This window comes from Bufo bufo, chromosome 1 (genome assembly GCF_905171765.1).
Source record: "Bufo bufo chromosome 1, aBufBuf1.1, whole genome shotgun sequence".
In the NCBI taxonomy this organism is placed as follows: Eukaryota; Metazoa; Chordata; class Amphibia; order Anura; family Bufonidae; genus Bufo; species Bufo bufo.
Window position 1 is genome coordinate 297,641,894 of NC_053389.1, and position 18,020 is coordinate 297,659,913.

Genomic DNA, 18,020 nt, shown 5'->3' on the forward strand with positions numbered 1-18,020 from the left:
ATTTTGCTGGACTGGTTTCTAGATGCCATGTCCCATTTGAAGACCCCCTGATGCACATTTACAGTAGAAACTTCCAAAAAGTGACCCCATTTTGGAAGCTAGGGGATAAGGTGACAGTTTTATTTGTACTATTTTGGGGTACATATGATTTTTAATTGCAATTGCTCTATATTACGTTTTTTGTGAGGCAAGGTAACCAGAAAATGGCACAGTTTTTGCTTCATTTTTTACAACATTCATCTGACAGGGGAGATCATGTGCTATTTTTATAGAGCAGGTTGTTACAGGTGCAATGATCTCAAATATGTTTACTTTAAAAAAAATTACCGTATTTTTCCCTCAAAAGTGGGTCTTATTCGGCAAATACTAATGAGCGATTCCATTATGGAAGCGCTAATTAGTACCGGAGGACCGGGAAGCGGTGAAGACTTTGTACTCACAGCTTCCTGGTCCTCGGCTGTCGGCTGTGAAGGCTGCGCACAGCGTGACTGCGCTCTGTGATCTTATGCTGTGCACAGCCTTCACAGCACAGCCTGAAGACAGAGCGCGATGGAGGAGAGGAGCGGCAGCCTCCAGGAGCAGGAGAGGTAAGTGGTTTATTTATTTTATTAAACATGAGGTGCTGGGGGCAATATGAGAGGCAATGGGGGCAATATGAGAGGCAATGGGGACAATATGAGAGGCAATGGGGGCAATATAAGAGGCAATGGGGCAATATGAGAGGCAATGGGGCAACATGAGAGGCAATTAAGACAATATGGGCAATATGAGAGGCAATGGGGGCAATATGAGAGGCAATGGGAGCAATATGAGAGGCAATGGGGACAATATGAGATGCAATGGGGGCAATATTAGAAGCAATGGGGGCAACATGAGAGGCAATGGGGGCAATCTGAGAGGCAATGGGGGCAATATGAGATGCAATGGGGGCAATATGAGAGGCAATGGGGGCAACATGAGAGGCAATGGGGGCAATATGAGAGGCAATGGGGGGCTACAGAGGGCTGATATGAAGCAATGGGGGCTGCTGGGGGCCAATATGAGAGGCAGTGGGGGCTGCTTGGGGCTATGAGGTCTGATTGGGGTCTGAGGTCCTATTGGGGGGTCATTCACATGACTATTGTTGAGCACGAATATTCAAATAGCAAATTTTTATCGCGAATATCACCATTTCGAGAATTCGCGAATATTTAGAATATAGTGCTATATATTCATTATATCGAATATTCAGCATTTTTTTCCATCTAAACACATGATTCCTCGCTGCTTCTTGCTTGTGGGCCAATGAGAAGGAAGCAATGTCAAGTTCACAGCAATACTTAGTACACCAATCAGTAATTTGTAGTCAGACCTGCTAAAATGTGAAGTTGTACGTAGTGCGAAAAAAAAATTCTAATCACTGCCGATTAGCGAAATCACGAATATATTGGAGCACTTGACTCTATTCTAATGTTCTGCCGTGCCAACCATTTTCTCCAGTCTCAGGAAACTTATACCAGCTTGAAAAATGTAGCCAAAGTGACCCACGCCTGTATTTCGCATTACGAATTCGCATTACGCGATTTTTACATTGCCAATTTTTCGCATTCAATAAAATAATCTCAAATTCTCGCAATTCGCGAATATATGACGAATATTTTACAAAATATTTGTGAAATATCGCGAATTCGAATATAGCCCCTGCCGCTCATCACTACACATGACTTGTTGGGGTCTTAATAACATTGGGTGTCTGATTGGGGCTGTTAGCTGAGGTCTGATCTGAGGTGTAATGGAAAATATTTTTTTCTTATTGTCCTCCTCTAAAACCTAGGTGGGTCTTATGGGACGGTGCGTCTTATAGGGCGAAAAATACAGTATGTTTTTGTGTCTCCATTTTCTGAACGCCTTATTTTTTTTATTTTTCTGCCGATCGACTTGTGCTGGGGCTCGTTTTTTGCAGAAAGAGTTGACGTTTTTATTAGTACCATTTTTGGGTACATATGATTTTTTGATCATTCATTAGTACACTTTAGTAACCAAAAAATTTGTGTTTTCAGCACAGTTTTTATTTATTTATTTTTACAGCATTTATCTGAGGGGTTAGATCATGTGACATTTTATAGAGCAGATCGTTACGGATGTGGCAATACATAATACGTATACTTTTTCTTATTTAGTTAAGTTTTACACAATAATAGCATTTTTTAAACCAAAAAAATTATGTTTTAGTGTCTCCATAGTGATAGTCTGAGAGCCTTAGCTTTTTTATTTTTTGACCGTTTGTCTTAGGTAGGGTCTCATTTTTTTGTGGGATGAGGTGACGGTTTGATTGGTTCTATTTTGGGGGTATATGCCTTTTTGATCACTTGGTGTTGCACTTCATATGGTGTTAGGGCCAAAAAAAATGCTTTTTTGGCACTGTTTTTATTTTTTACGGTGTTCACCTGAGGGGTTAGGTCATGTGATATTTTTATAGAGCAGGTTGCTACAGACGCGGCAATACCTAATATGTCTACTTTTTATTTTTTTTATTTCACTTTAACACAATAATAGCAGTTTAGAAGGAAAAAAGTATATATTTTAGTGTCTCCATTGTCTGAGAGTCATAGTTTTTTACATTTTTTGACCGATTGTCTTAGGTAAGGTCTCATTTTTTGTGGGATGAGGTGACGGTTTGATTGGAACTATTTTGGGGGGCATACACCTTTTTGATCGCTTGGTGGTGCAATTTTTGCGATGCAAGGTGACAAAAAATTGCTTTTTTGGAACTGTTCTTATTTTATTTTTGTTACGGTGTTCAGCTAAGGTGTTAGGTCATGTGATATTTTTATAGAGCTGGTTGTTACGGATGTGGTGATACCTAATATGTATACTTTAACACAATAATAGCATATTTGAAACAAAATTCTGAGGCTTTAGTGTCTCCATGTTCTGAGAGCTATAGTTGGGCTCCTACACACCGAATGCCGCCCCTGGGCACTTACAAGCCCTCATTTGCATATGAATTAAACTGTGATTTTCCTGCTGGTGAAAGTCAGAAGAATATTACAAAGGTACCATTTAGGTCATGGATAGATATGCTAGAGAGCCATGTAAGTGGTGTATAACTTCATATTTTGGTGACAGACTCCCTTTAAGACAAGAAAATGTTAATTGACTTTTGCAATTGTTTTCCAAGGCTTTTGTCACAAGATAACACTGTGACATTGTTTTTAGTTCTGCTACAGATGCAGCAGAGCTAAACTTGATGGTTAACGCGTTAAGTAAACAATGGCAAGAAACTGATTTTTTAAATGGATTTCAATGGCTTTTGTCACGAGATAACCGAGATAACACTGTGCCATGTGTTATCAGAGTCCATTTTAGCTTGACTACATGTGAACATTATTCACCTGACGGGGAAAATCATGTGATATTTTTATAGACCTGGTCGTTACGGACACGGAAGGGTCTGTTTACTGTTTCAATGCCGTACAATACATGCTGTATTGTACTGCATTGAAACTCTCAGTATTACACTGACAGTTGCCTATGGACCCGGCCTAGGGGCTGGCCTGGCCTCATGGGCTTTTGTACATGGCAGACCCGGAGGCCTTTGTAAGGCTACCAGGTGCAATGAAGACCATTACAGGAAGGGGATGGAGATAGAGAGGAAGTTCCCTACCTCTGTACAACCCTTAGATGCAGCAGTCAATGCTAGGGGATTAATCCACTGGCATCAGAGCTTTTAGCAATGCCAGCGGATACAGCAGGGACATGGCTGTCATTAACCAGGCATGTGTACTGATCAAGCAAGAACAGTAACAAGCCATTGTACCTGATTTAAAGGGGTTCTGCCCTTTGTTTTAACTGATGATCTATCCTCTGGATAGATCATGAGCGTCTGATCGGCGGGGGTCCGACAGCCGGGACCCCCGCCGATCAGCTGTTTGAGAAGGCAGCGGCACTCCAATAGCGCCGCGGCCTTCTCAGTGTTTACCGCCGGCCCACTGACGTCACGACTAGTATCAACTAGCGTGGGCGGGGCTAAGCTCCATTCAAGTGAACAGAGCTTAGCCTCGCCCACGCTGGTTGATACTAGTCGTGACGTCAGTGGGCCGGCGGTAAACAGTGAAAAGGCCGCGGCGCTACTGAAGCGCCGCTGCCTTCTCAAACAGCTGATCGGCGGGGGTCCCTGGTGTCGGACCCCTGCCGATCAGAAGCTGATGATCTATCCAGAGGATAGATCATCAGTTAAAACAAAGTGCAGAACCCCTTTAACAATGAATTTCCTGTCGACAAACTCCCTGTATTGCATCTTGTAGCTACTGTTACCTCCTAGAGAAAACACATCCTTAGTGTTCTATTGGCCACCAGAAGACCTTCCAGTGGGCCAAAGCCCAACATTTTCCAGTGGGAGACAACTCCTCTGAAGTTGACAGTGGAGAAAATCTCTTGGTCATGGGGCCATTCTTTTTTTGGCGTCCTTATTGTTTAGGCTACTTTCACACTCGTGTTTGGTGCGGATCCGTCATGGATCTGCACAGACAGCTCCGTTCAGATAATACAACCGTCTGCATCTGTTCAGAACGGATCAGTTTGTATTATCTTTAACATAGCCAAGACAGATCCATCTTGAACACCATTGAAAGTCAATGGAGGACGGATCCGTTTTCTATTATGTCATAGAAAACGGATCCATCCCCATTGACTTACATTGGCTCAGTTTCGTCAGACGGACACCAAAACCTTGCAAGCATCGTTTTGGTGTCCGCCTCCAAAGCGGAATGGAGACGGAACGGAGGCAAACTGATGCATTCTGAGCGGATCCTTTTCCATTCAGAATGCATTAGGGCAAAACTGATCCGTTTTGGACCGTTTGTGAGATCCCTGAACGGATCTCACAAACGGAAAGCCAAAACGCCAATGTGAAAGTAGCCTTAAATAGGCAGTGTAAAATGATAGAGTATAGATTGTGGTGATGCGTACGTATGTTATGTACAGTCCTTGTCCAGGACGACCCAAGTTATTCCTACTGAATCACATCTTCCGCTGAGATGTATGTAGGTATTCTAGTCTATTGTTCTTTCTCTTAATCCAACAGTTATAGCAAAAGGGCTGCTCCAGGACTTTTATACTGATAACCTATCCTTAGAATAGGTCATGAATATGTCAGACTCCAAGCACCATCACCTTTCAGCTGCAGTAACTAAGCGTGCCCATTACAAAGTGTATGGAGCTGTGTCTGGTACTGGTGCACCATGGTTCCTGCAAACAGGTGATCCAGCAGGAATACCTGGAGTTAGATCTGATATATATGATTTTATATCATCCTAAGCATTGGTCATCTTCAGCAATATGAAAGTCCTGGAAAAACCCTTTAATAGCAGGGAACTCTGCTTTCAACAACTCCCTATATATTTACAGTAGATATACAGTACTAAAACTGTGGATTGACCACAGTTTAACCATAGGTGATCTTACATTTAAGGTTCAAAAAATGTATAACTTCACATTTGTGAAGGCAGCAGGTACATATATATATATATATATATATATATATATATATGCATTTGGCCCCCTCCATGGAAATACATCATACATTTACTTTAGGTCTCTGCATTTCATCAAAAGAAACAAGCGCTGGACTGGTGTTAAAAGCTTTTTTTTGCTTCATTTAGCGAAAATCACAATAAACGACACATTTTCAAAGAAGACTTGGGAAAGAAATAATAACAATGCTTGGGAAGCTTTAATTAGAAGACTAGTAAATGACTCTTGTTCTAAGTACTGCAATCAGATGTGATGGATGAAATGATTCCCTCCCCCGCCCTCTAAACAAATGTACATACACTGTGTTCTACGTTTTCAAACAAGAGTCATTAGCTGTGGGATCTACATTCATTCTGAAGTCCAGGGCCTGTGCCACAGTACGTTTTTGACATTAAACATTCTCCAGGATTTCTGCCTAAATATGAAAAGGACTTTGTTTGACTTTCTTAAATATGTTGACACAGATGGGAGTTGGGGGGTAGTTACTCTGGCTAAATGGCGAAGACTTCGCATTCATTTAGCAGAATTAATTTGAAATGTGAAACAAGAGCCTGGATTTTAGAGATCTGTTTATTTAAGTGTATTCTCTTCTGGTTTTTGACTTTTTAGATCTTGTGAGTGGATATTCTATGACCCCGCCTGTTCTGGACGTCACCACTGACGAACTTGTGATCAACACAAATGACTCACTAGATATCACCTGCAGGTAAGAGAGTGTCATCAAAAGTAATGAGAATTTCAAATCATACAGTTTATTGTCTAGTCTGTCTCATGGGCACTCCATGCCCTGCCATATGATGCCTCCATATTAGGGTTACCAACCATCCAGAAATTCGGTCAAAATAGGGCACTTTAATCCAGTGTACATGAGAACATAGTTATGTCTGTGACTGGTGGTACTTGTGATTGTAATTATCATTTTACAGTTCTCAGCAAATGCTAGTAATGCTTTCATATCAGTAGATTGAACTGTAGACATGCAGGGGCGGACTGGCCATAGACCCTACAGGCCTGAGCCCTCTTCACAGTCACCTTCTGGGTACATAATGGTCTGATGCTCTCAGTAATAATGTAGGAGCTTAAGGTACTTATGCACTTGGCCAACGGCCATGGAGGCCCTTCTGAATTCTACTGTAAATCCATCCTCAGGACAGTCATACAGTTGAATACTAATAATTAGCAATTTTCAAAATTTTTATTTCTCTGCTTTCAAAACAGAAAGTGATACCTCATAAAATATTTATTACCTAACATTCCCCATATGTCTACTTTATGTTGGCATCATTTTGTAAGTACAATCCCAAAACGCAAAGCGAATGAACGCCCGGTATTATTGCTGTCCTAGACCAACTAGACGTATAAACCCAAAACTAGACTCAGAACAGCATAAATTATAGAAATACTAAATCTTTTATTGGACATACATTTGTTAAAACATACATATCCATATACATAGCAGCATTAAGTCACACAGGATAATCTCTACAGGTCTGTTGTATTATAATTAATATAGTATTAAATAATCCCAAGCTGTGCAGAGTAGTACTCAGTCACAGCCCACAGTCAATATGTATAAAGTGCATAGTGCTTAAATTAAAACATGACCTGGGGAAAAAAAAACATACAATACAAGTAAATACAGACCGGGCAGTCCTGGATCCCAACACGTGTTTTGCGGTCGCTTTCTCAAGGGATACTGATGATGTGTGTCAACTGTTCATATATAGTCTGCAAATTAACCAAATTGGGGTCACATGAGCTGCAGATGGAGGCTAATAACGAGGAACTGGAAGTGGGATGCGTTCCACGCTGGAAAGCATCACGTCACTTCCGGATCGATCGGTGTCCGGACACTTAACTCATTTCTATTACACTGCTATAGCTGGGCAGTAAACATACTCCATTCTTTGCAGGAGACCTATATGTACACCTGCTCAATACATAGGGCGTGAGAGGAGACGGCGAGGACAGGCAGGGGAGGACCGCTCCACAGAGCACCGCATCCAAGAACCGGATATCCAGTATGCGGTCCACCGTGGAACGCATCACTCCCAGAGCCGGCCGAAGCGGCCACCTCCCACATCCAAGCCCAACATGACAGTAGATCACATGGACGCAATAGATACATAGTGCGTTCCACGCTGGAACGCAAGCAAAGATCCGCCTTCTAGTTTGACCATGAACAGATGAACAGAATAAATGCATATTACGTTCCACACTGGAACGTAGGCGGTGCTCTCCTTTCTAATTTGGGCATAGATTATTCATATATTCATAGATATACACCTTTAATAGTGGGGACACATCTATATAAGTGTTATCTTTATATAATCCAGATAACATGAAGTGCATGAATCAAACGTGATAAGAGTGAGAAGTGGATGTATCTTATACAGACATCCCACTCAGGCGGGATCCAGTGATAAATATATCCATTAGATGCAGAGGAGTCTTTACGCTTTCCATTATTTTTCTGTGGTTGCGGAGACACTATATACTCTCCATTTATGCGGTTTCCCTGCTGATGCTTCTTATTATGCACAATTCGTCAGTGGACCATGTTATTCACTCGTCAACGGACACTGTTATTCGCTATATATCCATATGCCACTAAATGTAGCCATCAGAAAGTTGCGACCCGAGATAGCCTAATAATGCAGAAAAAACGTTATTGATAAATTAAAAACACAACACTGTGTATTAAAAAGGTCAAAGAGATACACACCACTTAGACCTACAGAGGAATTCATTCACTAAGGAATAAAATACAGACATTGTTAAACTACCCCAAAAATGGCGAGAAGCTTAAAGCCTCATTCAGACCGAAAGGTATAACCGTGTTCAGCTCAAAAATCCATTTGACCTCCTTCTGAGCAAGGACTTTTTTCCTGGAAATAGACTAAATGTCTACTTTCTTTGTTTGTTTCAGTTTTACATAATAAAGCATTTTTGAAAAAAAAATTATGTTTTTGTGTCTCAATTTTCTGAACGCCTTATTTTTTATTTTTTTTGTTTTTCTTCTGATCGTCCTGTGCTGGGGCAAATTTTTTGAAGGAAGAGTTTTTTTATTTATTTATTTTTACAGCGTTCACCTGAGGGGTTAGGTCATGTGACATTTTTATAGAGCAGATCGTTACGGACGTGGCAATACTTATGTATACTTTTTCTTATTTAGTTGTTTTACACAATAATAGCATTTTTTAAACCAAAAGTCTGAGAGCCATAGCTTTTTTTTTTTTTTTTTTTGACCGATTGTCTTAGGTAGGTTCTTAATTTTTGCAGGATGAGGTGACAGTTTGATTGGTACTATTTTGGGGGGCATACGCCTTTTTGATCGCTTGGTGTTGCAATTTTTGTGATGTAAGGTGACAAAAAATTGCTTTTTTTCAGCACCGTTTATTTTTTATTTTTTTTACAGTGTTCAGCTAAGGTGCTAGGTCATGTGATATTTTTATAGAGCTGGTTGTTACGAATGCGGAAATACCTAATATGTATACTTTTTTTATTTATTTCACTTTAACACAATAGCATTTTTGAAACAAAAAATTATGTTTTAGTGTCTCCATGTTCTGAGAGCTCCATGTTCTGTATTGTAATGCATTGCCTGTTAGTGTTTTACACTGAGTAGTACACTAACAGGTTGCCTAGGAGACCGAGCCTGGGGCTGGATCTCCTCGGCCCCTGTAGAAGGCAGGTCCCGATGCGGTGCAAGGTATTGGGCAGCCTGTGCATAGCATCGGGCTGCCTTGTCAGCCATCGGTTCCCCGCCACAGCAGCGCGGTCTGTAAAAGCTGATGCCAGAGGATACAGCAGGGGCCCGGCTATCAGGGACTGCCGGGCCCCTGCATGACGTAATAGTCCGTGAAAATGCGGCAAGTTACTTGCCGCCATGACGTACTATTACGTCATATGTCGGGAAGGGGTAGAGGTGTTTTCCGCTTTTTAACTGATGACCTATCCTCTGGATAATCTGCACAGAGGCCATGGCACTCACCGGAGCTCTTGTGAACGCTGTTTCCTCAAACAGCATATCACCAGGGGTCCAGATACTGATGACCTATCCTGAAGATAAATCACCAGTTTACAAAAAGTCAGAAAACCCCTTTTAATAAGGGCATTTGCATAGGCTATACCTGATGCCACACAAAAAGATCTCACAGATCTAATTACACCCATCTGGTACTCAAATAATACCATACATTGGCCAAATAACCACTCCCTACATAAATTAATCTAGTAAAGGTTCTATGCAAAGTCTAAATAATACTGCTTTACAATTAATATTAATATTTATGGTGGTTGCAAGCCTTGGATAAAAGAATATCAATGCGAGCCCTGTCCAGACGTCTATGAAACCACCAATGATCACGTGCCACCACCCTACGTGACAAAAGAGCACATATCACCTTCAGTTGAGCATCATATGTACCGGTAACTCGTTCTAGCAGCATTTCATCACTATCCTCTAATATTTGAACTGGTTTAAACGATAAACCTCAGGGTCTGATCATGATTTCTACATTACAACCCATGTAGGCATTGGAGGCCACATCTATCACCATGTAGTTTTACTCTGAATCTGATCTAATGTCCAGCAAATGTTGGTTTAACCATCTTTCATACTTACTGAGGACGCATCACTGCTTGGCAACAGCTCGGTTTCATATGTGCAGAATGATATAAATGGTTTCCACCTGTGGCCATTATACCGTATGTTTACAGCACATTATATAGCTTCTCCTATAAACCGAATAATACCATAAAATGTCTATACAAAACAGTTTAATGAGCAAAAAAGAAGAGGTTAAAGGCTGTGAGGTTCACACAAGCCAAGTCCACCACGAGCTAAGGAGTAACACACCCCAGTAAGACTACAGCACAGGAATGTAGTAATTATCATTGGGATTTCACTCATTCCCATAAAGGATATTCAAGCAATGTTAGTTTAGCTCTTTTGGAGAATCTTAAAAGGATTTTCAGACAGATCATTGAATATGCCATAACAGTAAGACCAGGGGAGGTCTGACCACTGGTGAACTGTTCTTGGCAGATATGTGGCACACACGCATGGTCAGTCTCAATAAAAATCTATAGTAGATATGGAAAAGTAAGTGATTCATTGGAAAAGTGTTAAAATGAATAATAGCCTGATAAGAAAATAATTATATTTAAAGGGGTTATCCCATAACTAATGTAAAAAATAATAATAATCAGACATCATATAGTACATGACAACCTCTTTCTAACAAATCCAGAACCAGCCCTGTACCTGACATGGATCCAGGGATCTCCCCATTCATTGTCCTGTTAGATGTATATCAAGCTGACAGCTCAAGGGGAGTGTCTTTTCTGCTGCAGCTAAGAGGGAGTGTCTTTTCTGCTGCAGCCCAAGGGGAGTGTCTTTTCTGCTGCAGCTAAGAGGGAGTGTCCATGCTCTCCCTATCACAGTTCAGGAGGCAGTTTAAGGATGACACTGAGCATGTGCGGCCTTCTCAGTGAGCAGGACAAAGAAATAAGGAAAAAAACAACTGCAGATGGCGCTATACAGATACATTTTATTGAATAACATTATAGTAAATTTTTTATTACATGGAATTACAAAAGTATTCAGAACCAGGCGCTGGTTTGAAAACTGTAGAATATTTTTTCATGGGACAACCCCTTTAACAGAGACTCCAGGAGGCCACTATACATTGTAGCTACGGTTGCAGCATTGATAATTGGAAATAATCCCAATTCATTGCTCTTACTATTTCAATTTGATTTTATGTCATTGTAGCACAGATGAAGGATTCTATTCATCTGAAAGGGACCTTTTGCACTTTTCAACCTCATCGTGTTGGTTTATGAATAGAATCCTATAATTGCAGTGAAGACTAACACCAACGCTATGTTCACATTTACATTATAGGCTCAGATTTGGCAGGAAGTACTGTACATAGGACTCATCTTCCCCTCAAAGCAATATGCATGTAAACAACAATGGAATACAAGTCAATGAAGTCCATTGGGCACCGGTGGTATCTACAGCATGACAGATCCGGAACTGCATTTTGGAAATCTCAACCCAGATTTGAACATAGCATAGCACATGCAGGATCTTTTAAAAACTCAGATCTAACTGAAAAATACATTGCATATAATAGTGAATTGCAAATTGTCCAGTAGAGCAAGTACCGAACAATGGCAATAAAGTAAAATGTTATATGTATCATTTTAAATTAGACCATGGATAGTTGAAATGAAATGACAGTTCCTCAGTAATGAGTAATGAATCACAGCTCAACTGTTCCTTGTGCAGGATACTTTATTATCATTACAGCAGAAGGACCCAGCTTCGCTCGGGTATATTTCATCTATTTCATTTCATGTTTGTGTGTGTCGTTAAAAGATATCGACAGTATCCCCCATAACAGTGACCTCTACAGCATCCCACCCCTTTAACAGTGAGCTCCACAGCCCCCCACCCCTCACCACTGACCCCCCGCCACTTTAAAATGGGACCTCCACAGCAGCCCATCCCCTTAACTTTGACCTTCACAGCAGCCTTCCCCTCTAACAGTGAGTTTCACAGCACCCTACTCCCTTGACAGTGACCTCCTCAGGGGCCTGCCCCTTTAACAGTGACTTCCACAGTACTCTGTTCCCTTAACAGTGACCTCACAGTACCCTGCTGTCTTAACAGTGACCTACACAGCAGTTGCTCCTTTAATAGTGGCCCCTGTCCCCTTAACAGTGACCTCCACAGTGTCCGCCCCTTTAACAGTGACTTCCTCAGCGGCCTGCCCCCTTAACAGTAACATTCCCAGTGAACGCCTCTTTAACAGGGACCTCCACAGTGCCCGCCCCTTTAACAGTGACCTCCACAGCACCCTGCCCCTTCAATGCTAGGACTACATGACGACATGTGTCGCGCGACATTTTGTTTCAACAAATTCTATAATGGTGTCGCACTGCGACATGTGACATGCTGCGACTGCGACACGACAGTTGCAAAAAATCCATCTGGAATGGATTTTTCTGCGACTGTCGCAGTCGCAGCATGTCACCTGTCGCAGTGCAACACCATAGACTATCATTATAAAATGTCGGGCAACATTGGGGCAACATCAATGTAGAGCAACACATGTAGCAGTGTAGCCCTAACCTAAAGCTGACCTACAGCAGTGAAGAAAAATGGCTGGGTTGTTATCGAAACCTGGAGTAAAACTGTATGTATGTGGAGACTAAGGCCTGCGAGCTTCTATTGGCTGATAAGGGACATGTGACCATGCGTATGGCAGTTGAGATATGAAGAGAAAGACTTGCAGGCTTGTATTGGCTAATGCAGGTCATTTTTTTGGGAATATCTCAGGAACGTTACGTCCTAGAGAGCTGTGACCCCTACAAGATTTCTTTCCAGGTAGCAAGGGATATGTATACCAAGTTTTGTTGAAATCGATCGTTGCGTTTTTGAGTGATCGCGAAACATACATACAGTGAGGAACAGAAGTATTTGAACACCCTGCGATTTTGCAAGTTCTCCCACTTAGAAATCATGGAGGAGTCTGAAATTCACATTGAGACAGAATAAAATATAAAAAAAAAAAGGAAATCACATTGTATGATTTTTAAAGAATGTATTTGTCTTGCACTGCTGTGAACACCTGAGAAAATCAGTGTTAATATTTGGTACAGAAGCCTTTGTTTGCAATTACAGAGATCAAACGTCTTCCTGTAGTTCTTGACCAGGTTTGCACACACTGCAACAGGGTCTCTGGCCCAGTCCTCCACACAGATCTCCTCTAGATCTGTCAGGTTTTGGGGCTGTCGCTGAGCAAAACGACATTTCAGCTCCCTCCAAAGATGTTCTATTGGATTTAGGTCTGGAGACTGGCTAGGCCACTCCAGAACTTTGATATGCTTCTTACGGAGCCACTCCTTGGTTATCCTGGCTGTGTGCTTCGGGTTGTTGTCATGTTGGAAGACCCAGCCACGACCCATCTTCAATGCTCTGACTAAGGGAAGGAGGTTGTTGCTCAAAATCTCACAATAAATGGCCCCATTCATCCTCTCCTTAATACAGTGCAGTCGTCCTGTCCCCTTCACAGAAAAACACCCCTAAAGCATGATGTTACCACCCCCATGCTTCACAGTAGGGATGGTGTTCTTGGATGCAACTCATCCTTCTTTTTCCTCCAAACACGACGAGTGAAGTTTAAACCAAAAAGTTATACTTTGGTCTCATCTGACCACATGACTTTCTCCCATGCCTCCTCTGGATCATCCAGATGGTCATTGGCAAACTTCAGACAGGCCTGGAGATGTGATGACTTGAGCAGGGGAACCTTCGGTACAATGCATGATTTGAAACCATGACGGCGTAGTGTTCTACCGACAGTGACCTTTGAAACTGTGGTCCCAGCTCTCTTCATGTCATTGACCAGCTCCTCCCTTGTAGTTCTTGGGCTGATTCCTCATCTTTCTTATCATCAGTGATACCCCACGAGGTGAGATCTTGCATGAAGCCCCAGTCCGAGGGAGACTGACAGTTGTCTTTAGCCTCTTCCATTTTCTAACAATTGCTCCAACAGTTGATCTATTTTCACCAAGCTGCTTGGCAATTGCCCCGTAGCCCTTTCCAGCCTTGTGGAGGTCCACAATTTTGTCTCTGGTGTCTTTTGGCAGCACTTTGGTCTTGCCTATGGTAGTAGTTGGCGTCTGACTAACTGTGGGGTGGACAGGTGTCTTTAAAGAGCTCAGACAGGTGCTACTAAGTTAGATTAAAGAGTGGAGTAGAGGTGGACTTTTTAAAGGCACAGTAACAGGTCTTTGAGAGCCAGAATTCTTGCTGTTTCTCAGGTGTTTAAATACTTATGTTCAGCAGTGCAAGACAAATAAATTCTTTAAAAATCATACGATGTGATTTCCTGATTTTTATTTTTAATTCTGTCTCTCAGAGTGGGAATGCACCTACAATGGGAATTTCAGACCCCTCCATGATTTCTAAGTGGGAGAACTTGCAAAATCGCAGGGTGTTCAAATACTTCTGTTCCTCACTGTACGTCCTTCTTTATATATATATATAGATTGGTGGAGGTGGTTAGTATCAAATCTCTATTGTGATCATGCAGAACACTAGCTTGAATTTCATGTTCGGGTCACTAGAACCTCCGAACATATCACAAGAAGGAAGCCGAAATGAATGTTTATTAACCCCTTGAGGACACATCCATTTTTTGCAAATCTGACATGTGTCACTTTATGTAGTAATAATTTTGGAACGCTTTTACTTATCCAAGCCATTCTGAGATTGTTTTCTCGTGTCACATTGTACTTTATAACAGTGGTAAATTTGAGAAGAGATATTTCACCTTTATGTATAAAAAAAAATCCAATATTTACCAAAAATTTGAAAAAATGGCTGGACCATTATAGTCAGTGGACAACCCTGAAACCATTATAGTCATTGGACAACCATGTGGCCTCTAAAAAGCCTATCAGTGTCAACAAGAGATCAAGTAGCATAGCACTAAGATCTAGCAATTGGCAAGGGTCACTGAGTGTGGACCATTGCCCATTCCATCAATGTCTGTCTTAAGACAATTCATTTAAGACTTCTGAACAGTATACAGTAATAAGCTCCATAGCTAATCTTCAATTATTTACATATGAATGATACATTTCATGAACAATATGTATATAATTGATTCTTGAGAACTTGTGTGAACAAGCTTTAAATTCAATTTCCACCTGTTGTCATCATGATATTTTTAGTTCCAAAATTCTGTGCAAATTTCTTGGTAATAAAATCCAATGTATAGACAGTTATGAGGAACAGGAATTGCTCTGTTGCCTCATGTCCACCTGTCTACTAACATCTGAGTCTGGGTTAGGTTATCTTCTAGCTTGGCCTGGTTAGTTTGGAATGGAGCTAGTAATTTTTTAGCCCTTAAAAGCCCAGACCCTTTGCTTTTCTAGTTGCTCGGGGTAGTGTATGCTCTGTGCTTTTCCAGATCCAATACCTTGTTCTTATCTGTTGTGTTGTATCTGCACATCTTGAGACCTGTGGTCCTCCATTGTGTCAGCACTGAAGTTTGTCTGTTTGTTGAGTTGATTTTTGATTTGTCTTGGCTGTCTTGCTGGGTTGTATCCCAAACAGAAGAAAGGAAGATTCTGTTAGGGTTAGAACAGAAATAAGCAGCGCACCATAGGGTGAGTATGTCAGGACCATGTATAATCAGACCCCCATAAATTGGAGGGTTACCTGTATAGGTTGTGCTCAATTAGGCACAACTCGAATGGATGTGTATCAGGATCGCGAAAGTTGTATGGGATGCAGCCGCAGTAAGGTGCCCAGTCTTCCAAGGTGATAACTAGGGTTGAGGATCACATCAATTGTCATTGATCGAATGACAGTTGATGTGATCCTTTTGCGCCTGGCAGCACACCATTCTCAACTTTGCTGGGTTGTATTTCAGAGTAGAGTCAGTTCAGTGTATCCTTATTACTGTTCACTGTCTCAACCTGTATGCCATACTATCTCCCACCTCCTCCATTGCCAGACATCCATCTCCTCCATCCATGGCTATCATCATTCAGTTCCTGTCATCAATCAGTGAGTTTATTTCAGTACATTGTTGTTTGTCATTGTTGATACATGATTCATATACGCTTCTTGTGACCATCCGGTTGTGCAATTCAACCCTACTGTAAGTCCTGCGTACCAGTAGACACTGTTAGTACTTATATGATTTCACTGTATGTAATTTGGAGCTGTGCATCAGGATAACTGAGCCCCATTCACTATAAAGATATGAAGTTAATCAGCACAACATTTTTAGCCTACAGTATTTAGGTAACAAAAAATTACAATGGTTTTAAATGGTAGACATTAACTTTAAGAGTCACAATTAGAATCTATTCACTGCATGCGGCATGACGTAGGTGTGCGTGCCGCGCTCCTACTATTTGGGTGACCCTTCACTACGTGTTGAGACACAATTTAATTTTTATTTTCAAATGGTCAATAGGACCAATAGCTGTCTCTGGGTTGACACGTGTGATAGTATTCTAAATTAAAACGTAACATTTATTGTAATATGTAAATAAAACTTCACACTAGACTAACATTTAAAATTCTCAGCTCGGCCTGCTATACGAATAGTAATTGTTATTAAATCCTAAATTGTGATAATGGCGTCTTTGGATAGGTGTGGAGGTGCTGCTATCCGCCTTGCTCCCCTGCTCTGCTAGGCTGCTATATATTTAGCAGCCGATGCAGATTCTTACTGGTACCAGCGCTGTTAATCCACAGTGCTGTGGTCTATAACAGTAGTTGGTGCGCTCTCGCTCCAAACTATCTATCTCGGTAGCTGGTGCACTCTCACTCCACAAAGTCTCCCTATCTGACTGCCACTATATTAAATCTTGTCCAGTATACGGTGCAGGCACTCTTCCCCCCTCTCACCGTTCTTCCCCCCTTCCTCCCCGCCTCCGCCTCCTGCTCTGATGGTGAACGCTGTCGAGTGCAGTGGAGTTTCGACCTGCGGCGAAAAGGTGACCTGGTAGCCGGTCCTCTCGCTACTATACAACTTCCAAGATTGGAGTTGGAGTTCCGGACCGAGACTGGGGAGGAATCAGCTGGTCTCTGATGGACATGGCGGACTGTGCCTCTAGCTAAGAACGGGTCTCAGACTCTATGCTGCAGAGTTTGCGGCTCCGGGCGGCATACTTACCTCTGGGTTGTAGCAGGAGACAGTGGAATCCTCGTGGTGCGGACGAGCAGGTGCGGTTGTGCCTTAACTGGACTAAGTCATCGCTCCTCCCGCTGAACCGCAAGGCCGTAGATGAGGGCAGTGGAGTTCGGGTCCTCTCTCCCAATGGAACTTTGGACTATTTGGAGGTGAAGATTGGGGTTGCCATTAATAGATTTTATGAGCTTAATTTGGCCCCGGTTTTGAATAGAGTTAAGTCTAAAATATGTGCGTGGCAGAAATTGATATTGGCTCAGACTGATCGAATAGCACTGGTCAAAATGATCATTCTGCCTATTGTGATGTACCCGATGTGTGCTTCCCCGGTTTGGATCAATTATATGTTTTTCCATAGACTGGAGGCTCTTATTAACGATCTAACGATATCTATGGTTGTTGAAATAAGATGGTGGGCTATCATTCCCTTTCTTTCAAGGATATTATTTATGTGCACAAATTCAGCGATGTTGTATTTTAAAGAGAGTTTACTTTCACAATATATGATCCAGGTTATGGATAAACCAATAGAGAATATTTTCACTTGTTTGGAATCTGGCTATTTGGGTTTGAGGAAGTCCCTATTGATACCCTGGACCCTACAGAGAGTTTGGAATAAGCTTAAGATGATACTTAAAGTTTCGCACTCTTTTGCTTTCACCTCTCTGTGGGAGAACAGGAACCTGGAGAAATTCCTCAAAATCGCAGATTTTACTTATTAGCTCCGTAAGGGGGTTGTTAATGTAGGTCATCTTTTTTCTTTGAGACACTTTA

At 41.7% G+C, this 18,020-nt stretch overlaps 1 protein-coding gene across 2 annotated transcripts in view; it reads left to right on the forward strand.

Moving 5' to 3' along the window:
* FLT4 (fms related receptor tyrosine kinase 4) overlaps window positions 1-18,020 on the forward strand; it is a 252,279-nt gene that overhangs the window by 119,909 nt on the left and 114,350 nt on the right. For both annotated transcript variants that reach the window (XM_040440794.1, XM_040440802.1), the window contains exon 2: window positions 6,124-6,220. In XM_040440794.1, the coding sequence (XP_040296728.1) occupies window positions 6,124-6,220 (97 nt within the window). The remainder of the gene's footprint in view (window positions 1-6,123; window positions 6,221-18,020) is intronic.